The sequence below is a fragment of the Oncorhynchus kisutch genome, linkage group LG8 (genome assembly GCF_002021735.2).
Source record: "Oncorhynchus kisutch isolate 150728-3 linkage group LG8, Okis_V2, whole genome shotgun sequence".
Lineage (NCBI taxonomy): Eukaryota > Metazoa > Chordata > Actinopteri > Salmoniformes > Salmonidae > Oncorhynchus > Oncorhynchus kisutch.
This window is the reverse complement of record NC_034181.2, coordinates 56,337,291-56,356,930: the sequence shown is the minus strand read 5'-3', so window position 1 is coordinate 56,356,930 and position 19,640 is coordinate 56,337,291. Positions and strand designations below refer to the sequence as shown.

General features: G+C 41.3%; 1 protein-coding gene across 50 annotated transcripts in view; it reads left to right on the top strand.

Annotated features, from left to right (window-relative positions):
- The window catches only part of LOC109895538 (CUGBP Elav-like family member 1), a 41,812-nt gene extending 25,653 nt beyond the window's left edge, over positions 1–16,159 (top strand). For 4 of the 50 annotated variants that reach the window (XM_020489278.2, XM_020489275.2, XM_020489292.2 and 1 more), the window contains 6 exons: positions 7,649–7,727; positions 8,522–8,692; positions 8,942–9,058; positions 9,170–9,370; positions 10,061–10,204; positions 10,312–16,159. In XM_020489278.2, the coding sequence (XP_020344867.1) occupies positions 7,649–7,727; positions 8,522–8,692; positions 8,942–9,058; positions 9,170–9,370; positions 10,061–10,204; positions 10,312–10,439 (840 nt within the window). In that variant the 3' untranslated portion in view covers positions 10,440–16,159. The remainder of the gene's footprint in view (positions 1–7,648; positions 7,728–8,521; positions 8,693–8,941; positions 9,059–9,169; positions 9,371–10,060; positions 10,205–10,311) is intronic. The other 46 variants (XM_020489282.2, XM_020489280.2, XM_031830685.1 and 43 more) reach the window with 40 other exon arrangements.
- Positions 16,160–19,640: the final 3,481 nt, after the last annotated feature.

Here is a 19,640-nt window from a genome sequence, read left to right as displayed (position 1 = left end):
TAATGTTCCAGTTTAGACATTTTTAGGTTCATATTTTCGGAGGTAGGTATTCAGGAAAAAGCTTAGCTTGTTTGTGTTTGCAAGCAAATTAAGGTTTTGGTTGCAATTGGTTACAATCTCATGTTTGTTGTAGAAAGATGAGGGTTACTGGGACACACTAAAATGCACTGCTGTTTGGCAGACTGATTTAGACAGTCTCTAGATCAGGGGTGTCAAACTAATTTTGCCCTGGGGGCCGCATTCGGTCTAAATACAGTTCTGGAGGGATTTAAATATTTAAACGGCGTCAAAATTGAATGTAGGTCCATTATAATTTCCACACAGTTTCGATTTGGTTTTAATGATTTAAAAGTAGGGATGCACGATATATTGGTGAACATATCGGAATCGGCCGATATGAGCTGAAAATGCCAAAATCGGTATCGGCCCAATGTCTAGTTCAATGTCTAGTTTAAAACCGATGTCAAAGCTGACGTGCATACCTATATAACGTAGGTACATAACATAATGACGCCATGTAAAATGTTGCGCTACACGTGCAACACAGCGTTCCTAACCTAGCCCACAATGTCTGCTGTGTGGCTCGAGCAGTCAACAAGTCCAGCTGTCATTTGAAAGAGTAAGAACATTTCAGGAGACAACTCAAAGGCGAAATCCATTAACGCCAAGATAATGGAATTCATTGCCCTTGACAATCAACCGTTCTCTGTCGTGGGTGATGTTGGCTTTCGCTGACTGGTCGAGCACCGGTACGTACACCTGTTGCCCTACTGGAGTTACACAGTAATAGCGTCACTGCTATTAGCTTCACGATATACTATGTAACGCCGTTTGGGTCTTTGCGTGTCAAAAAATATTATTAAAATAAGCTTTTAATTTTACATGTCAAATAACACTGTTCTATTATAGAATGTTCTGAATTTGCACACGACACCACTACGATCAGTTGCACTGTCAAAGCTGTACTTAAGTCTGTAAACACAACTCACAAACTATGCTATGGACCAAACTATTACAATACCGCGTTAGTAATAAAGCATCAGTTGTTCGACCCCCAACTTCTGGGGTAGCTAGCTTTCGCTTGGTACCTAGCTAGCACCAATGCAACCAGCCTGAAAACAATGACCAGTAGAAACTGCAGTCATTTTCATTATTCTTAGCAATGATTTAGGAATTCTTCTGAGTAAGTATTGTTGTTCGCTTATTGAAATTGAACTTTAGTAATAAATGGCTAGCCAGCTACTTAACCCTGTTGCCCAAAGCTAACGTTATAAGCAGCCGGCTAGCTTCATCTGGCTAGTGAGGCTTGACCGGGTTATGTTGTGAAACAATAAGGATTAGGCACAATAGTGGAATTTGCGGTTTGCCTTCAAAATAAAAGTACCTCGGGCCTCCTGGGTGTCGCAGTGGTCTACGGCACTGCATTGCAGTGCTAGCTGTGCCACCAGAGACTCTGGGTTCGCGCCCAGGCTCTATTGCAGCCGGCCGCGACCGGGAGGTCCATGGGGCGACGCACAATTGGCCCAGCGTCGTCCGGTTTAGGGAGGGCTTGGCCAGTAGGGATTTCCTTGTCTCATCGCACACCAGCAACTCCAGTGGCGGCCGGGCGCAGTGCACGCTAACCAGGTCGCCAGGTGCACAGTGTTTCCTCCGACACATTGGTGCGGCTGGCTTCCGGGTTGGATGCGCGCTGTGTTAAAGAAGCAGTGTGGCTTGGTTGGGTTGTGTTTTGGAAGACTCATGGCTTTCGACGTTAGTCTCTCCCAAGCATTGTAGCGATGAGACAAGATAGTAACAATTGGATACCATGAAATTGGGGAGAAAAGGGTGTAAACATTTATTTTTATTTTTTTAAGTACCTCTTTGAAAGTGATGCAGAAGTTTACAATTGGTGGAATCATGCCATATTTAGACTAGATCATGTTAAACAAGGTTGGAATGTGAAGCAATGGAATGGGGTATTAGTCTACTTGATGACACCAACAGAACACAACTGTGAAGAGTTTGTGCAAATATTAGCATTGTAACTCTTATTTCGGGTCTATGACTGTGTGAAATCACCTCCCCAGTCAGCCTATTGTGTGTATTGACATTCATATTGCACTGTACAGCTTTAACTAAGGATTGGGGATCAATGAAATGGGGTATCAGTCTTCTACATACCCAATATATTTTTTTACCAACGTCCTCAGAGTTATCAGACTCCAAAACATCCACGCAGTGTTGTTTTTCCTCCGGAATAGTGTTCAATCCACATAGGTTGACAATAAATTTGGCTCAATTCAGTTGTTTCAGAGTCCTGCAATAAGAGCTACGACACGAATGTTCTCAGGGTGTCACTGAGTAGACTGATGCCCCATGTCATTGATCCACAATCCATAGGTAAGGCTGTACAGTGGAATAAGTATGCCCCCAATGCAATTCTAAAGTATAATACATCCAGTGTGATTTCTACAGATCTTGGTCAAATTAACATTTTGTCTTTTTGATTTTTATAACATTCCAACGTCGTTTAGCATGATCTATTCAATTATCACATAATTCTACTATTATTATTCATTTGTATCACTGTCAATGACAGTTTTATTTTGAAGGCTAACCGCAAATTCCACTTTTGTGCCGAATCCTTATTGTGGCTAGCTTCACGTAGGTGGTTACGACCACCATTAATCAAGTAAGAACTGTCTTATAAATTAGGGGTATTTTAGATGACACCTAGCTATATAGTTAGCTAGCTAACTATATAGCTACTCAAACAGATTGTCGTTTTGCTATGTTATTGGGGAAGAACATTGTTTGCATCCATGAGCTAGCTAGGTTTTTTTATGACTAGCACTGTAGGTGAGCGAGACAACTTTACCAGCATCATAGCATATGTATCGATGAATCTTTGACATATGAAATACGAGTGATAGTGTAATCAATGTGCAACTACCTAAAAAATTAATGCATTAAATTATTGGTTGAGAATGAAACGACTGAAGAAATGAACAACGAAACAGCACAGCAAGTAAGTGAAAGAAATAGGTTTTGATTGTGTATTATTGGTATTGGGGACATGCGTACATGCCAACCAAATGACTTTTTGGTGTGCGTGTGTAACCTTTGTTTAACTAGGCAAGTCAGTTAAGACCAAATTCTTATTTACAATAAGAGCCTACCCAGGCCAAACCCGGACGACGCTGGGCCAGTTGTGCGGCCCCCTATGGGACTCCCAATCACGGCCGGATGTGATACAGCCTGGTTTCGAACCAGGTTCTGTAGTGACGCCTCTTGCACTGGGATGCCTTAGGTGCCTTAGACCGCTGTGTCTGTGTGTGTGAACTATTTAACTGTACTAGAATGCTTAAAAGGCCGCAATCTTTATTTTTTTTGGCAAGGAAAATATCAGTATCGGACAAATGTCGGTGCATCACTATTTAAAAGTATATTGAGTTTGCAGTGTGGTGCCAGGTAAACAACTTCTCCCTCAATGTCGGCAAGACAAAGGAGCTGATCATGGACTACAGGAAACGGTGGGCCGAACATGCCCCCATCCACATTGATGGGTCTATAGTGGAGTGGCATGAGCCCTTCAAGTTCCTCGGTGTCCATATCACTTAGGACCTCAGGAGGCTGAAAAGATTCGGCATGGACCCGCAGATCCTCAAAGGTTCTACAGCTGCACCATTTGAGCATCTTGACTGCCTGCAGTACCGCTTGGCATCCGACCGCAAGGTACTACAGAGGGTAGTGCGTACGGCCCAGTACATCACTGTGGCCGAGCTCCCTGCGATCCAGGACCTTTTTATATCAGGCGGTATCAGAGGAAGGCCCTACAAATTGTCAGACTCCAGCCACCCAAGTCATAGACTGTTCTCTCTGCTTCCGCACGGCAAGTGGTACCGATTAGGGTTGCATAGCCGGGAACCCGGTTACTGAGATTTACTGCCCAAAACCACTCTTTTCTGCGATAAATAACTGCGAGAAACTGGTATATTTGTTATAAATGATTTATATCAACATCATGACTTGAAATGGAACTGGTAAATTATATGCAATGTCTAAATCTTGCTTCTCTGCGGTCCTCTCTGCATGATCAATCAACGCTTATTTTGTGGACAGACAGCACATGTCAGCACGTATTGTGTGCTGTTCACAATGCATGTAGACCTATCTCATCATGGTAACTTTTTTTTCTTGTGACAGGTAGGCCTACATTTGCTGCAGCATAGCCTATGCTACAGTAATCTAAAGAACAAATGCATGTCTAATTTTCACATTTCCATCTGGCTTTTGGGGGTCACCTTGTTTTATTGTAAATATGTTATTGCAGCAGCAGAGTTTTAAAACAGCCTATCACGCAAATATTGTTGTCGTCAAAGCAATGTTATTTGTCACATGCGCTGAATACAACAGGTGTAGTAGACCTTACAGTGAAATGCTTACTTTGAAATTAAAAGTTACAAATAATTAAATAGCAGCAGTAAAATAACAAGCGAGGATACAGGGGGTACCAGTACAGAGTCAATTTGCAGGAGCACCGGTTAGTTGAGGTAGTATGGTATGTACGTGTAGGGAGAGTTGGATTAGAAACAGAGCGTAGCAGCAGTGTAAAGGATGGGTCTGGGTAGCCCTTTGATTAGCTGTTCAGGAGTCCTATGGCTTGGGGGTAGAAGCTGTTAAGAAGCCTTTTAGATCTCGACTTGGTGCTCCGGTACCGCTTGCCGTGAGGTAGCAGAGAGAACACTCTATGACTGGGGTGGCTGGAGTCTTTGACAATTTTTAGGGCCTTCCACTAGCACTGCCTGGTATAGAGATCCTGGATGGCAGGAAGCTTGTCCCCAGAGATGTACTGCAGCTGTAGAACCTTTTGAGGACCCATGCCAAATCTTTTCAGTCTGAGGGGCTGAAAAACTTCACGACTATCTTGGTGTGCTTGGACCATGTTCATTTGTTGGTGATGTGGACACCAAGGAACTTGAAGCTCTCAACCTGTTCCACAATCATCTCCTTGATCACGTTGTCCTGGCACCGCACAACCAGGTCTCTGACCTCCCTATAGGCTGTCTCATCGTTGTTGGTGAGGCCTACAACTGTGTCATCAGCAAACTTGATGGTGTTGGAGTCGTGCCTGACCATGCAGTCATGATTGAACAGGGAGAGCAGGAGGGGACTGAGCATGGACCCCTGAGGGGCCCCCGTTGAGTAACAGCGCGGCAGGTGTGTTGTTCCCTACCCTTACCACCTAGGGGTGGCCCGTCAGGAAGTCCAGAATCCAGTTGCATAGGGTGTTTCGTCCCAGGGTCCTTAGATTTGTGATGAGCTTTGAGGGCACTATGGTGTTTAACGCTGAGCTGTAGTCAATGAATAGCTTTCTCACATAGGTGTTCCTTTTGTCCAGGTGTGAAAGGGCAGTGTTGAGTGCAATAGTGATACTTAATCTGTGGATCTGTTGGTGCAGTATGCAAATTGGATTGGGTCTAGGGTTTCTGGGACCAGCCTTTCAAAGCACTTCATGGCCACAGATGTGATTTCTATGGGGCGGTAGTCATTTAGGCTTGGTACCTTAGTGTTCTTGGGCACAGGGACAATGGTGGTCTGCTTGAAACACGTTGGTATTACAGACAGGGACCGTTGAAAATGTCAGTGAAGACACTTGCCAGTTGGTCAGGGCATGTTTGGAGTACACGTCCTGGTAATCCGTCTGGCCCTGCGGACTTGTGAATGTTGACCTGTTTAAAGGACTTACTCACATCGGCTACGGCGAGCGTGATCACACAGTTCTCCGGAACAGCTGGTGCTCTCATGCATGTTTCAGGGTGACTTGCCTCGACGCAAGCATAGAAGTATTTTAGCTAGTCTGGTAGGTTCATGTCACCGGGCAGCTCGTGGCTATGCTTCTCTTTTGTAGTCTGTAATAGTTTGCAAGCCCTGCCACATCCGACAAGCGTCGTTGCCAGTGTAGTACGATTCATTCAAGTCCTGTATTAACGCTTTCCCTGCTTTCCCTGTACAATGTAGAATTTTTTTTTAAAAATAAAGAAAAACCCTGGAATGAGTAGGTGTTCCAACTTGACAGATCGAGAGATCGTACCAGTCAAAAGTTGGAACACTTACTCATTCCAGGGTTTTTCTTTATTTTTACTATTTTCTACATTGTAGAATAGTGAAGACATCAAAACTATGAAATATAAATAATACACACTTGCAGTGCATTTCCAAATGCACTGCAACTCTGGAGCTCTGTCAGAGTGACCATGGGGTTCTTGGTCACCTCCCTGACCAAGGCCCTTATGAATGCACCTGTCTTCGCTTTGTCGTTAAGGGGTATTTATTGATTGAGGAAAAACATTTGTTTTAATTCATTTTAGAATAAGGCTGTAACGTAACAAAATGAGGAAAAAGGGAAGCAGTCTGAATACATTCCAAATTCATTGTAGCTAGCTACATCTATGGGCTTTTATGTTTTTCTGTCATGCGTAATATGTATTGGCTAACGTCACAATCATTTGTGCTTTTTTGGTTTTGGGATTAAAACGTGTATTTTATGTGGGGCTCAAAATGTATGGCTCATCAGGCTCAGGTTGCATCAGGCTTTCATTTTCAATCAAAGCTCTTATCAAATCACTTTCTGCTTTTGACTGACTCTTCCGGTTTAACTATCTGCATTGACCCGCTTTTGCATTAACTCTTGACTCACATGCTGCTACTGTTTATTATATATCCTGTTGCCTAGTCACTTTATCCCTACCTATGTTTACATATCTGCCCGCGTACCCCTGCACATCGACTCGGTACTGGTACACCGTGTATGTAGCGAAATAATTAGTTACTCATTGTGTATTTATTCCTTGTGTTTGTCTATTATATCTCTATTTTTATCCCTACATTGTTGTGAACTAAGTTAGCATTCCAGTTTTAATCTACACCTATTGTTTACAAAGCATGTGACAAATAACATGATTTGACACCCCTGCTCTAGAGCATTGACTGCCATATTGTCAATTTGTTATTAGACTTGATTTGGCATAAGGTTTCTTTTGATTGAACATTTTGAGTTTTGCCTCGTAAGTATTCTCCCTGGCCTTAGGGAGTAGACACATGATCTGTTTCTTCTGTATGAGTCGCGCATGTTCTGCATCCAGCCAGCTCCCACCCTCCTTGCTTCTGTTTGGTTTGCTGTCAGAGATTTATATTTTCATTGTTTCCAAATATCTATGTTAAATGGCCATCTAGTCTCAACTCACCTAAAGACCTGATAAGTTTTCAATTGGCTTCTTTAATTCTAAATAGGGAGTGGCTCTCTTGACCCTCCAATTATGTGGCCAGTCCAATATAAACGGCAGAGCTTTCTACGATGTTAGTGCTGCTCCATGGGTGTGCTGTGAAAATCTTCCAACCTCTTCCTTCGCTGTCTTGCCTTCCATTTAAATCCTCTTAACTCTCATTTCATCCCAGCGTCATGTTTTTTTCTGGATTTTCTGTGACTCTTCCCTTCTCTTTATCACCAACATTTACACCTCCATTCTTTCCTGTCCTTTTACCCTTCCTCTGTCCTACTCAACCCACTTTACCTTTTTTCTCTCTCTGCTATTTCTTTCCTGAAAGCACAGTCCCGGATGCAGTCCTGACCCATTTGTGTTCTCTGTTTTGGTGTAATGTCTAGCTTTATTTACAGCTCCTCCAGCAGTCTGCCACCTCTGGGAATGCCCTCAACAACCTTCATCCCATGTCTGGTATGTCAGGTAAAAACAGACATTTCCCACCTCTCTTCCCCCCTTTCCATTCTTACACCTGCACGCTAAATGTGTTTTCCTCCCCCATCCAACTGCCACCTGTAGTGTGCCTGGTGAAGATGTGCGTTATTGATTCTTCTGCGTGCGTCATTCTCTGCATGCCTGAACTCCCAAGTGTGCTGTGTTTGTCATGCAGTGGTGAGGGACCGTGTTCAAAACCTGCTCCTCATTTATGAATTGAATTTTGAGCTGAAACGCGCTGCCACTAGGAATCTCCAGACGTTAACACTAACACACAAACTGGTGTATTTTAAAATCTGGTTTCTAGCAGTGTCTGCTGCAGCGAGTGGCCACTTATCGAATTCATCATAGCAAGAACTGAGTAATTAATGTTTTCATTCCAATATGATAACCACGGGGTATGTCATGGGGCAAGCTACAATTGTTCAAGATTTTACAAAGCCTGCTTTAAATTCATGTTGAAACTTTATCCGAATTGATTCGAACTGTTTACCTCGTTACCAAAGTCAGCTCATAATCCATCTTCTTGACTTACCCCACATATCACTGCATTGTATCTGCTTTCTGTGTGTTTTGGCCAGTGCCCTAGTTGTTTCTACTTTTGCCTCCCATCTCACACATTTCAGATTGTGTTGGAAAGGTACCTGCAAGTCTCTGCTTTAAGCTTCACATGTTGTAAAGCAAAAACAGTGATTGCATGACTCAGTGTAACCTATATATTGACCTAAGCGTGATCTAGGTTCCATGGCCCGTATTAAGTGCAGATTATGCGTGTGTCTCAGGGCTGAATGCCATGCAGAACCTGGCTGCCCTGGCAGCAGCGGCCAGCGCCACACAGGCCACGCCCACGGGCAGCAGCGCTCTCACCACCTCTAGCAGTCCCCTCAGCATGCTCAGCAGCTCAGGTATGAGTACTGGACAGCAGGCGCACTCATCATGGGACGCCTACAAGGGTTGGTCCCGCTTTTTATCTCTCACCCCCCCTCACCTGTATGTATCTTTAACCTTATTCCACTGACTCGCCTCTGTGAACACTGTTGGTTGTGTTTCATTAACCTTTCCTCCTGTTGCCTTCCCATCCCTAGTCTCTGCTTTATGTTCCCTGGTCTGTGAATTAAGACTTTGAAGTCCTACTAGCGGAGTCAAATGGTGGCATTTTCCTCCATGTGATTAAATGTTTTGGGGTTGACTCATCTCTACAGCAGGATCGTCACCCACCTCCTGTAACAACAACTCAATGAACCCCATGGCCTCCTTAGGGGCGCTGCAGTCTTTGGCCGCAGGGGCTGGAGCCGGCCTCAACATGGGCTCACTTGCAGGTTAGCAGACTCAAAACATATTTGTATTCGTTCATTTACCACATCTATTACCTTAAATTTGAAGAGTGCATGATACATATACAAAGTATTCTAGCCCTAATCTTGTAACAGAGCTCCTGTGTCTAGGGATGGCAGCCCTGAACGGCGGTCTAGGCAGCGGGGGCCTGTCGAACGGAACCAGTAGCACCATGGAGGCCCTTACCCAGGCCTACTCTGGGATCCAGCAGTACGCTGCTGCTGCCCTCCCCAGCCTCTACAACCAGAGCCTGCTCTCCCAACAGAGTGTCAGTGCTGCAGGAAGCCAGAAGGAAGGCAAGTAGGGGGATCGAGATGGGGCATAAAGGGGTTTGACTGGGGGTGTGGGGATGGGGAGATTTGTGTTAACTGAAATGACTGCTCTACAGCGATCACGTGCTACGCTGTGATTGACGTTTGATTGTAGTACTAGTGCAAGGGATATTAAGATCATTTTTGATGTGACCTTAGTGTGGGATTGGTGAAAATATGTATTGTCACCTGCTGAGGGTTCTGTCTTGTTTTAAATATGCTGCAACAGCAAGCGACAGTCGGAGCACGGGTAAGATTTAATTGCAACACTCTGAAATGTTTTCACAGTACTCGGTGGCGGATTTAGGTATAGGCGACATGGGCAGCCGCCCAGGGAGGCATCTTGTCGTGGTCGGCACGGGGCGCCCGCACTAAAAAAAATCAGAATGGTGACATTTGCGCAATCGGTTTTCTATCACTCATTTGTACGTCACGACAATGATATCATGTTCCCTGGGTTCGCCCAGGGACCCATACAAGCTAGAACCGCCACTGACAGTACTTGTTGTAGGAAATGTCATTTTAAAATGAGCATAAATCCGTATCAGAAGGCTCTTCAGATAACATTTTGAAATGCTCTAAGTCTGTCAAAAACAAAATGGTTGCCTCTGGCTTAGTTGTATTCATTACCATCTTGTTGTGTCAATAAATTATTTCCTGCTCTGCTCTCTTAAGGCCCTGAGGGAGCCAACTTGTTCATCTACCACCTCCCCCAGGAGTTTGGAGACCAGGATCTGCTCCAGATGTTCATGCCCTTTGGCAACGTTATTTCTGCTAAGGTGTTCATTGACAAGCAGACCAACCTCAGCAAGTGTTTTGGTATGCTGGTGGATGGGGAAAAGAGCACATCACGGTCTATATAATGTGTTCTTATTATGAAGGCAATGATTGATTTAAAAAAAACGTTTATCTGGATTCTCTTACAGGCTTTGTGAGTTACGACAATCCAGTCTCATCCCAGGCCGCCATTCAGTCGATGAACGGTTTCCAAATTGGCATGAAGCGACTAAAGGTGCAGCTGAAGAGATCCAAAAATGACAGCAAGCCATATTGAATGCTTTCTTTCAATTGGACTTGGTTAGGATTTTTTTTTCCTTCTGGTAAGTGGAGTGTGAATAAGAAACTAAAACCCTGCTGCAAACCCCTACCCTCGCCTCATTCTTCCCTCTCCCTTTGCGCATTACAAGATTACCACTTTGCTGGGGTCACTCCTTTTTATTCTCTGTATTAACAAACGCAAGCAGAAAACAAGAGCAACATGCAAAAGGATGTTGCTCAACTGAAACTGTATACTTGCATTCTGTTTTTGTTTTTTGAATTTTTCTTTTTTAAACGTAATTGTATTTGTTCATTTTAAGTTAAGGTGTCATTAGTTTGCTGTGTAAAAGTTGAGTCATAATGATGTTGCACAATGACAGCCAGTTGCCAAAATATCCCCTTGATTTTCACCCCTGCTCACCCCTGCTCCCACCACCACCTAATCATGCCACCTGACCCCACTCCAAATGTAATCCCATCATCCCCATGGTTGCGTTCTTAAATGCTCTGATGCGTCATGCAGAGCCTTCCAGAGAACTGCCTTTTTGAAATGAGGGTGGACAGACCATGCACCGGATAATGGCAAGAGAACAATAGCTGTTTGCCAACTGCAATTATCAATTATGTACGCAAGATCTGAGTTCACTCCAGCAGATGAGCCATTTAAAAAAAAAAAAAAGTATTTATAAGTTGCCTGAAAAGTCTATTTGTGATGCTGTACCAGGAATACATTGCATACAGTAGGCTTTTACTCATTCTTTTGTTTGTTTGTTTATTTATTTATTTATTAAACAAGAAGAAGCTTGAATTTCTGTTCTCAACATATTTTGGAGCAAAATATAGTTTTTTACAACTCTGAATGAATTGCTTTGTAAGACGTCAGCAGTATTGCCTTGAATGGTTTTGTGAGATATTTAACTTGCCAACCTCTTGATTGGTCTCAGGACAATGTCACAACCCCACACCCTTGCTTCAGGGATGTAAGTGTAGTTTATCTGAAATATTTCACCCTTTTTTTCTCAATTGAATATCAGAGCGTATGGGATCCTGCGTCGTTAACAAATACTGTGCTGAATGTGTGTGAAGGGAGGAATAATTGGGTCCTACTTTAAGTTTTAATGAACACAGCCGTTAAGGTGTCATCTGGCTTGAGTAATTTTATTCCCCACCTGTCAGATGTGTAAATTTGGCCTTCTGTCTAATGCTGCCCTTCACAGGTCTTTTAAGTGAGGAACGGTGACTTCAGTAGCGGCAATAACTTAGTCTCTACTCACCCATGATCTTTAACTTCAAACGAGCCTTCCGCCCCATTTAGAATATTCACATTCAATCTATTTCCTTTCTGTTTTTAGCTGTCAGTTCAAGTAGAACATCAGTCCTCCTAACACTAAATGGAATATCACTTGGCATTGTGGGCTTGCAGCAATCGAGTGTCCTGGAAAAGAGCAACATTGGGACTTTTCGAAGTTAACATTTGTCAGATTCATCCTAAATTATCCAATCAGCTTTACCGATGCAAAAATAATGCTCTAATTAGATATTATAATTGATTTGTATTTGATTTTTTCTCTTGTTAAACAAAATGTTTTGTAATTATTATTCATCCGCAGTTCAAGTAGTCTGCTCTACCTCTCAGAGCTGGTTAGATGAGACTACTCCCTCAAAATACTGACATCCCTGCAGATTTTTATTCCAGTGTGTGTATTTATTATTAACTAAAAACACTAGCATTTCATGATTGGCGACGTTAAATAAATGTTAATCACTACAACAAACACAGTAATCCCTTAGACTTCCATTAACTGAGTGTTTTTATAGAAATGGAAAGAAGCAATTGTCCAGATGTATATTACAAAACTATTATGCCCTTTTCTATTTTTATAAAGTTTTTATACTTCTCCCAAGTGTCGGGAACTATTTATTGCCTACATTATTTCTCTGAATTGAAATGATTGTTTCAATCTTCAACAGTTTTTTTGTGATGTTGGTTACTACATTTAAATAAGGGAGGGTTAAACTACTGACCTGTGTAGCCCTATTCAAGTGTTTATTGTTAATGTGCAACAAGTGACAATTTTGTATAGTCAGTGAGTAGGATTTGCCAGCTGCTAAAGATTTCGAAACTGTTGTCCCCTTGCATTTTAAGAATGGAATATATTATAGGGAAAATCAATATTTTACTTGAGTTCAACCTAGATATGTGCCTATTTAACTATCATTTCCATGTGCATAACAATACCAACTGAGAAAATAGGCTTAAGCAGGGTTACTGCAAGGTTAAGTCCAGGGTATTTGCTGCCATTTAAAGTAAGTCCAAAGACTGAATCTCAACTGATGGGGGCACATAGTTGTTGTACATGAACTTAACCATCGCTGTAAACTTTGCTGTACATCTCATACTTTTGCTTTGTATGAAAGGCATCATTTTGCGTAAGCGTACAGAAGTGGAATTCTTAAGAACAGCAGCAGATTATGGTAGAGAGAACATGAGAAGATGCCAAACACTCACAGAAAAGCTATTTTGTTTATAACGTGAAACGGACTAATGTAGTCTTAAAGTTTTATAGCGTAAACTTTTTTACTCATTTGTTTTATAAATTGTCTTCAGTTTGTTTGCGGTGTCTTTACTTAACCTTTCTCTATTGTATTGACAAACTGCCTTTTTATTTAAAAAGAAAGTTACCTCCTTGCCACTTAAAGTACAGATACTGTACTTCACTCAGTTTTGTATTGTGCACCTCGAGAAAAGCTCCTTTGCTGTGGATGTAATTTAGTTGTATTGCATATGATGGAATTATGAACAGATTAAGCACACAATCAAGAGAAATGTTGACTGAGATTAGTTGACAATCAGCTCTCATAGATCATTATAGCAAAGCACAATTAATCTAATATTGCTGGCTCATAACCCAGGTGACTATCATTACAAGCGAAAAATTGCTATTTTTACAATCAGTAAGGACATTTTTTTTTTTAAGCACATTGGGACAGATGGTGCTAAACCCCTTGGGAGGATTATTTCCTGAAATTGGAATATTACTGATCGTTTATATATTTTATATTTTTGACTACTGTATAAAAGTCCTCAAACGTAATACTAAGTCACAAATGTTGACTGTACAGTAGTAGGCAGTCAGTGTGGTGTCTCGGTGTTGTTGTGTCCTGTAAGTTCTCACCTCAATTCTCTGTTCGCATGTTGCTTGTGTTCCCCCTCTGTCCTTTTCGCCTCTTCTGTCTCACATTAAATGTTCTGTGTTTTAGATTTTGTATCTGGTAGTGACCCCTTCCCCTCCCCATGCAAAGATAATCATTTATGATTTTCTTTTTTCTTCCCTCTCCTTTTTCCGTTGTTGCTTTAACCTAAGTTTGTCTCCCTGTTTTGTTTTATTCTAGATATCTTCGTGCCCGTTTGTTCATCGTTTGCCTAGCATGTTGATGTGACGTCAAAAGTTCATCGTCCAGTTCGTTGTCCTCCACTTCTATGACGCTTGAAATGTTCACCTTTTTGACCTTTTGTTAGCTTTTGGCGTTTATTGGAAAATGTTTTTGTTTGTTCTGTTTCTCTTTTGTCCTTTGTGCTGCCAATAGGGTGCGCTAGAAAGACTGCCAAGAAAATAAATGTATAAAGCTACATTAGTAGCAAAAAAGAGAATCTATTTTTTCGAGAACTTACTGACATAAACCACTAGATTTTTCCAGATCGGTAGATAATTTTTTTGTTTAATTTTGCCTTCATAGTAAACTCGTTTATTTTTCCCTTTATGTTTTGAGCGGTCTTCCTAGCGCCCCCCCACACTACATTTTTGTTTTGTGTCTGAAAGCAACCAATCAATTTCTAGAAACTACTTTTGCGTGTGGGTGTTATTTCTCTTGTCAGTTCTAAGCTTTTTTTAGGATGTCTTTGGTCATATTCTGGGGATGACTTTGTAATTTTGTGTTAGGTTAGTTGGTATAAGGGTAATTTTTGGTGAGTGTCTATAATGAGTGACAACAATATACACTTGAATCACCGTTTTTGTCTTTCAGTGTGTGAAGTCATCACAGGCACATAATGTTTTCATTTCCTTTTGTGTGGAAATCATCCTTAGTCTGAATAATAAAATATACAAAATGAGCAGAATTGAGTTTCTTTTCAGTTATATATTTAGCATGCACTTTTTTTTGTAACTTCACTGAAATCCTCAGCAAAATGTGATTGACTTTTTTTTAATAGAATAAAAAAAGTTAGGAATAAACTAGTGCCAAGTGATGCTGGTGGTCACATTTATCTCTTACACGTTGCCCTTTGAAGTTAAAATCTGGGCAACAAAAGTATGGGTTGGTTTCTTTTTCAACGTTGATGTGGTGGGTTGTACCGCGTAGGTTTTCGTGTGTGTGTTTAGACTGATTTTTAAAGACCCCTATTTTATATTAGGACTTGAGGTGAAGTTAGGTGTTGGAATTATTTGGATTTTGCTGTAGTACAAATATTCCCTAAACTAGATAACCAGGTTATAAAGCATGTGCCCTTAAAGGCTTATTTGTTTCAACTTTGGGATTAATTCTGTTGGGTTGGGAGTGTTATTGTGTCTCATAATAAAGGCTAAACACTACCTTTTCATGCAGTTCCTGATAAACTTTGTATTTTACTCCCAGAGAGCACAGTTTTTATTAGAATACATTGTCGTTAATATAGTTGTATTGCATTGGCACAGTGTGTAGCATGTGAAGTGATGTTTTATCTGACCTGAGTTTGCCGGATAACTTTAGGCATGTTAAATGTGTGTCGTTGTGCATTAACGTCATCAATTTGCTTTACTTGGGCTTTACTTATGAATCCCTACTACTGTCGTCATTTCAGTGGTCCACATGTATACAAACCATTGTCTTTGCAGTAGTTAACATGGCTCCATCCCTGTTTAACATCAGGGCCCTCTTCTCAAACCAGGATTGGGTTTTAGAAATGGGACCTCTAACTACGTTATAGAACTGTCACATGTTCTGTACTCAAGAACTACCCTTTATTTTCACCATTAAAAACCACTTCTCTGGGTTATTGATCTCCCGTTGTTCAACAAAAAATATGTTGGATGGAATCTCCTTAAATGAATTGACCTGCAGAGAAAATACAGACTCATTGGATTGACTGGGCTCATTTAATTTTAATATTATGTGACAGATTGTATTTCCAGATTTGTCAGCTGCTAGGTCTGAGTTTAAATGTGATCCTAGAAAATAAACCTGTTGGATATTTTTTGCATTATTATTGGTACAAAGTGACTGATTTTCTATTTAACTTTTGGTTTCTACAGTTTCCTTTTCTACTAGAACAAAGTTATTATATTTCAATGTGATATTGAAATTCAAAAGTTCAAACATGTAGAGCTTAGTTGCCACATGACCAAACCTTAGTCTGTACAGCTGTAATATTAATTGATAAGAATGCAATTCTGTGAAGTCGCCTTTCGTTGAATTCAATTAACTTTTCTTTCTGTATATTTTTGTTTTATGATGTTGTGATTTTGCTGTGAGACATAGACATTGCTGAATTTATTAGATGGCCAAAAGTTGCTTTTTTAATAATTTCAGTTCGATATTGTCTTTGAAATGTTTTCGATTTAAGGATAACACTTGTCTCCACAGGCGTGAAGCTAAGTGCACACTCAATAAGCAGTTGTTTTGTGAGCCAAAATTGTGATCCCTATTTGGTTGGTTTGTTTATGTACAATTAAAATGTTTAAAGAACTCATATTAAAATTGTCTATTTGCCCTTTTTTCGAAAGGAAATATTAAGGCATAATGTGTTGAAATATGTGAGTCAACTAGAAAAGGTACATTTATTTTTGCTTCCCAGTTTACCGGATTAACAAACACAATCACTGTCACCATGCAATCCTTAGGCTATACATTTCTGTGGAGATGTCTTATGGTTAAAAACTGGGTTCTAATTGAAGGGGTATGTGAGGATAAAGGCCTAACCCTTGTTATACATTGGTTTTAAATCAAATCAAATGTATTTATGTAGCCCTTCGTACATCAGCTGATATCTCAAAGTGCTGTACAGAAACCCAGCCTAAAACCCCAAACAGCAAGCAATGCAGGTGTAGAAGCACGGTGGCAAGGAATAACTCCCTAGAAAGGCCAAAACCTAGGAAGAAACCTAGAGGACTAGGTTCCACTGGCTGTGCCGGGTGGAGATTATAACAGAACATGGCCAAAATGTTCATAAATGACCAGCATGGACGAAGAATAATAATCACAGGCATAACAGTTGAAACTGGAGCAGCAGCACAGCCAGGTGTACTGGGGACAGCAAGGAGTTATCATGTCAGGTAGTCCTGAGGCATGGTCCTAGGGCTCAGGTCCTCCGAGAGAGAGAAAGAAAGAGAGAATTAGAGAGAGCATACTTAAATTCAAACAGGACACCGATTAGAACAGGAGAAGTACTTCAGATATAACAAACTGACCCTAGCCCCCCGACACAAACTACTGCAGCATAATACTGGAGGCTGAGACAGGAGGGGTCAGGAGACACTGTGGCCCCATCCGATAACACCCCCAGACAGGGCCAAACAGGAAGGATATAACCCCACCCACTTTGCCAAAGCAAAGCCCCCATACCACTAGAGGGATATCTTCAACCACCAATTTACCATCCTGAGACAAGGCCGAGTATAGCCCACAAAGATCTCTGCCACGGCACAACCCAAGGGGGGGGGGCTTTTATTCTGGGTTTCTGTACAGCACTTTGAGATATCAGCTGATGTACGAAGGGCTATATAAATATATTTGATTTGATTTATAGAGACGGGCAGAAAGCATATTCGACCCCTTATTTGCTTAGCCTTAGGAAAACAACGGTCCAGATTATATAAAGCGATCTACGATTATTTCCACAGTCTATCGAAGGTCTTGCTCAGCCTCAACATCACTGGAAAATGTGGTTTGTTTAGTAAATGCTCAGCAATTTAAAATATTAGTGGAAGGCTATGCCTACAGCAAAATACCAAAAAGTTAGAATCGTTATGGGTCTATGCATAGACCAAACAGTTTAACCTATAAAAACATTTATTATTCAGGAGAATCCAATTGAATCAGGTTATTCATTTCAGTGCAGTTGTGTTCTTTTGCATGACCTTAGCCTAAACCGAACCGAAAACGCCTGTTTTGATCACAGATCATGATGAAGCCTGAACATTTCAGTTGTTTGTCATTGATTTAGCCCACAATCACCCACAGATTTGATACACATGAAGACCTATATTTCATCTGGATTTGACAAACAAAAGCCTGACTAGAATCCTGTCTTTCCCCCCCCATGTCATATTTGTTTCCAATTAGGCTAAATGTATTCCTATTAATTAATTAATTTGCATAGGCTAAGCATTGCGATTAATGTTATTTACCACAATCTGCTTTATATGAATAAACAGGCTTCGGGGGTTAATGTTACTTACAAAGTCAGCTAATTTCCACTCCATTCATAAGCAAATACATTTGATTCATACACTGGCTTGTCTGGCTGGCATGTTTTCTTTTAAGCAGGCCTTCGCTTATCTAGTAGTCCTCTATTATGATGTTAAAATCATAGCTCATTAGTACACCCTTGTGGTTAAATATATATCTATTATATGTCCTATGTTACAATAATGTTGAACTAACAAATACCATCAAGGGATACGTTACAATTTACTCCGCGATGCGTCGTGCCTAAGAACAGCCCTTAGTCGTGGTATTTTGTCCATAAACCACACCCCCATCGTGCCTTATTGCTTAAATATACCACGGCTGTCAGCCAATCAGCATTCAGGGCTCAAACCACACAGTATATAAATATATGTAACTCACTATACTATCAGTTTCAATTTCGAGAATTATTTTTTGCTGGAGGTCTATGCAAAACAATGCTACAACCATTACATGAATCACTAACATGTAAACTGACATTGACTAAAAACAGGTAGCCTAGCGCTAGCTAGCGCTAATCCAAGCTAAATTTGGTTAGCATCAAGATAGCGAACTGTTAAATTATATTTTCATACAAACACAAAGGGAACGTGGGAAAAGAAGTACAGAAAGTTCAGACGCCATCTTAATCCCTTCTCTTAGGGATTAAGAGAACTCCATTACTTACAATGGGGAAAATACCAACCAGTTTTTCACTCGGTTAAAACTGCCTTCAAACCTCACCAAACTCATGGACTATGTAACTAACCATGTTACCTCAATATTTTAAGTCATATTGCACTTTTGCACATTACATACCTGAATTAATAGGGTAAAATGATGAGACGGAGAAAAGTTTGTTTGAAGAAGATTGAAGAAACCTCCAAGACATCATGATCTCACTCATTCCATTGATGTAACAGTATATACATACTGTAATGAAACAGCAGGGACCAGGTCTCGAACCCTCAACCTTCTAGTCCGAAGTCGACTGTACCCCAAAAGCATGCTTGAGTGGCAGAGTCGATATCCGCACTTATAAAACATGACGTGAGGTGTTGAGGGAAAGACAGATTACCTATAGACTGGACATGAACTTTTCTAGGCAATCAGCGATAATAGGAAATACACAAGCCATAGGCTGCAGCTACACTGTAACATAGGAAAAACTGTAAATTTCTAACATTTATGGTTGAGATTTAATTCATATAAACTATGCACCTTATGACTTTCATGAACATGCAGGCTACATGCAGACGTTAGTAAGGCATTGATATGACGACATGTTAGTTACACGCAGGCATAATGCAGTTGTTAATAAGGCGTTGGTGTCATGTTAGTCAGACGTTCAATGCTAGGCAACAGCCACACAGTGGTAAGGATTAATTATGTCTCATATCACCCCCCACACCAGACAATGGAAACAGGAGACAAAGGGCTGTGAGACATGGGTTTAATTCTGGACACATGAAAAGTGGGATGTATACGGGGGGTACGGGGCAACAAAAGACGAACAGCAGAGGGGCTAATGACCTTGGAGATGGGGGAAAGGGCCGATAAACCACGGGGAGAGTTTGCGCGATTCCACCCAGAGGGGCAGATCCTGGGTGGACAGCCATTCCTTTTGCCTGAGACGATACTGGGGAGCCGGGGTCCTGTGGTGATCCGCTTGTCGCCGATACCTGGAGGTGGTCTTGAGAAGGGCCGACCGGGGACGACGACGACAGCGGCGGACAAACAAGTGGGCTCCCGGGAAACTGGGGAGACGGCGCTGCTAACAGCCGGGTTACTG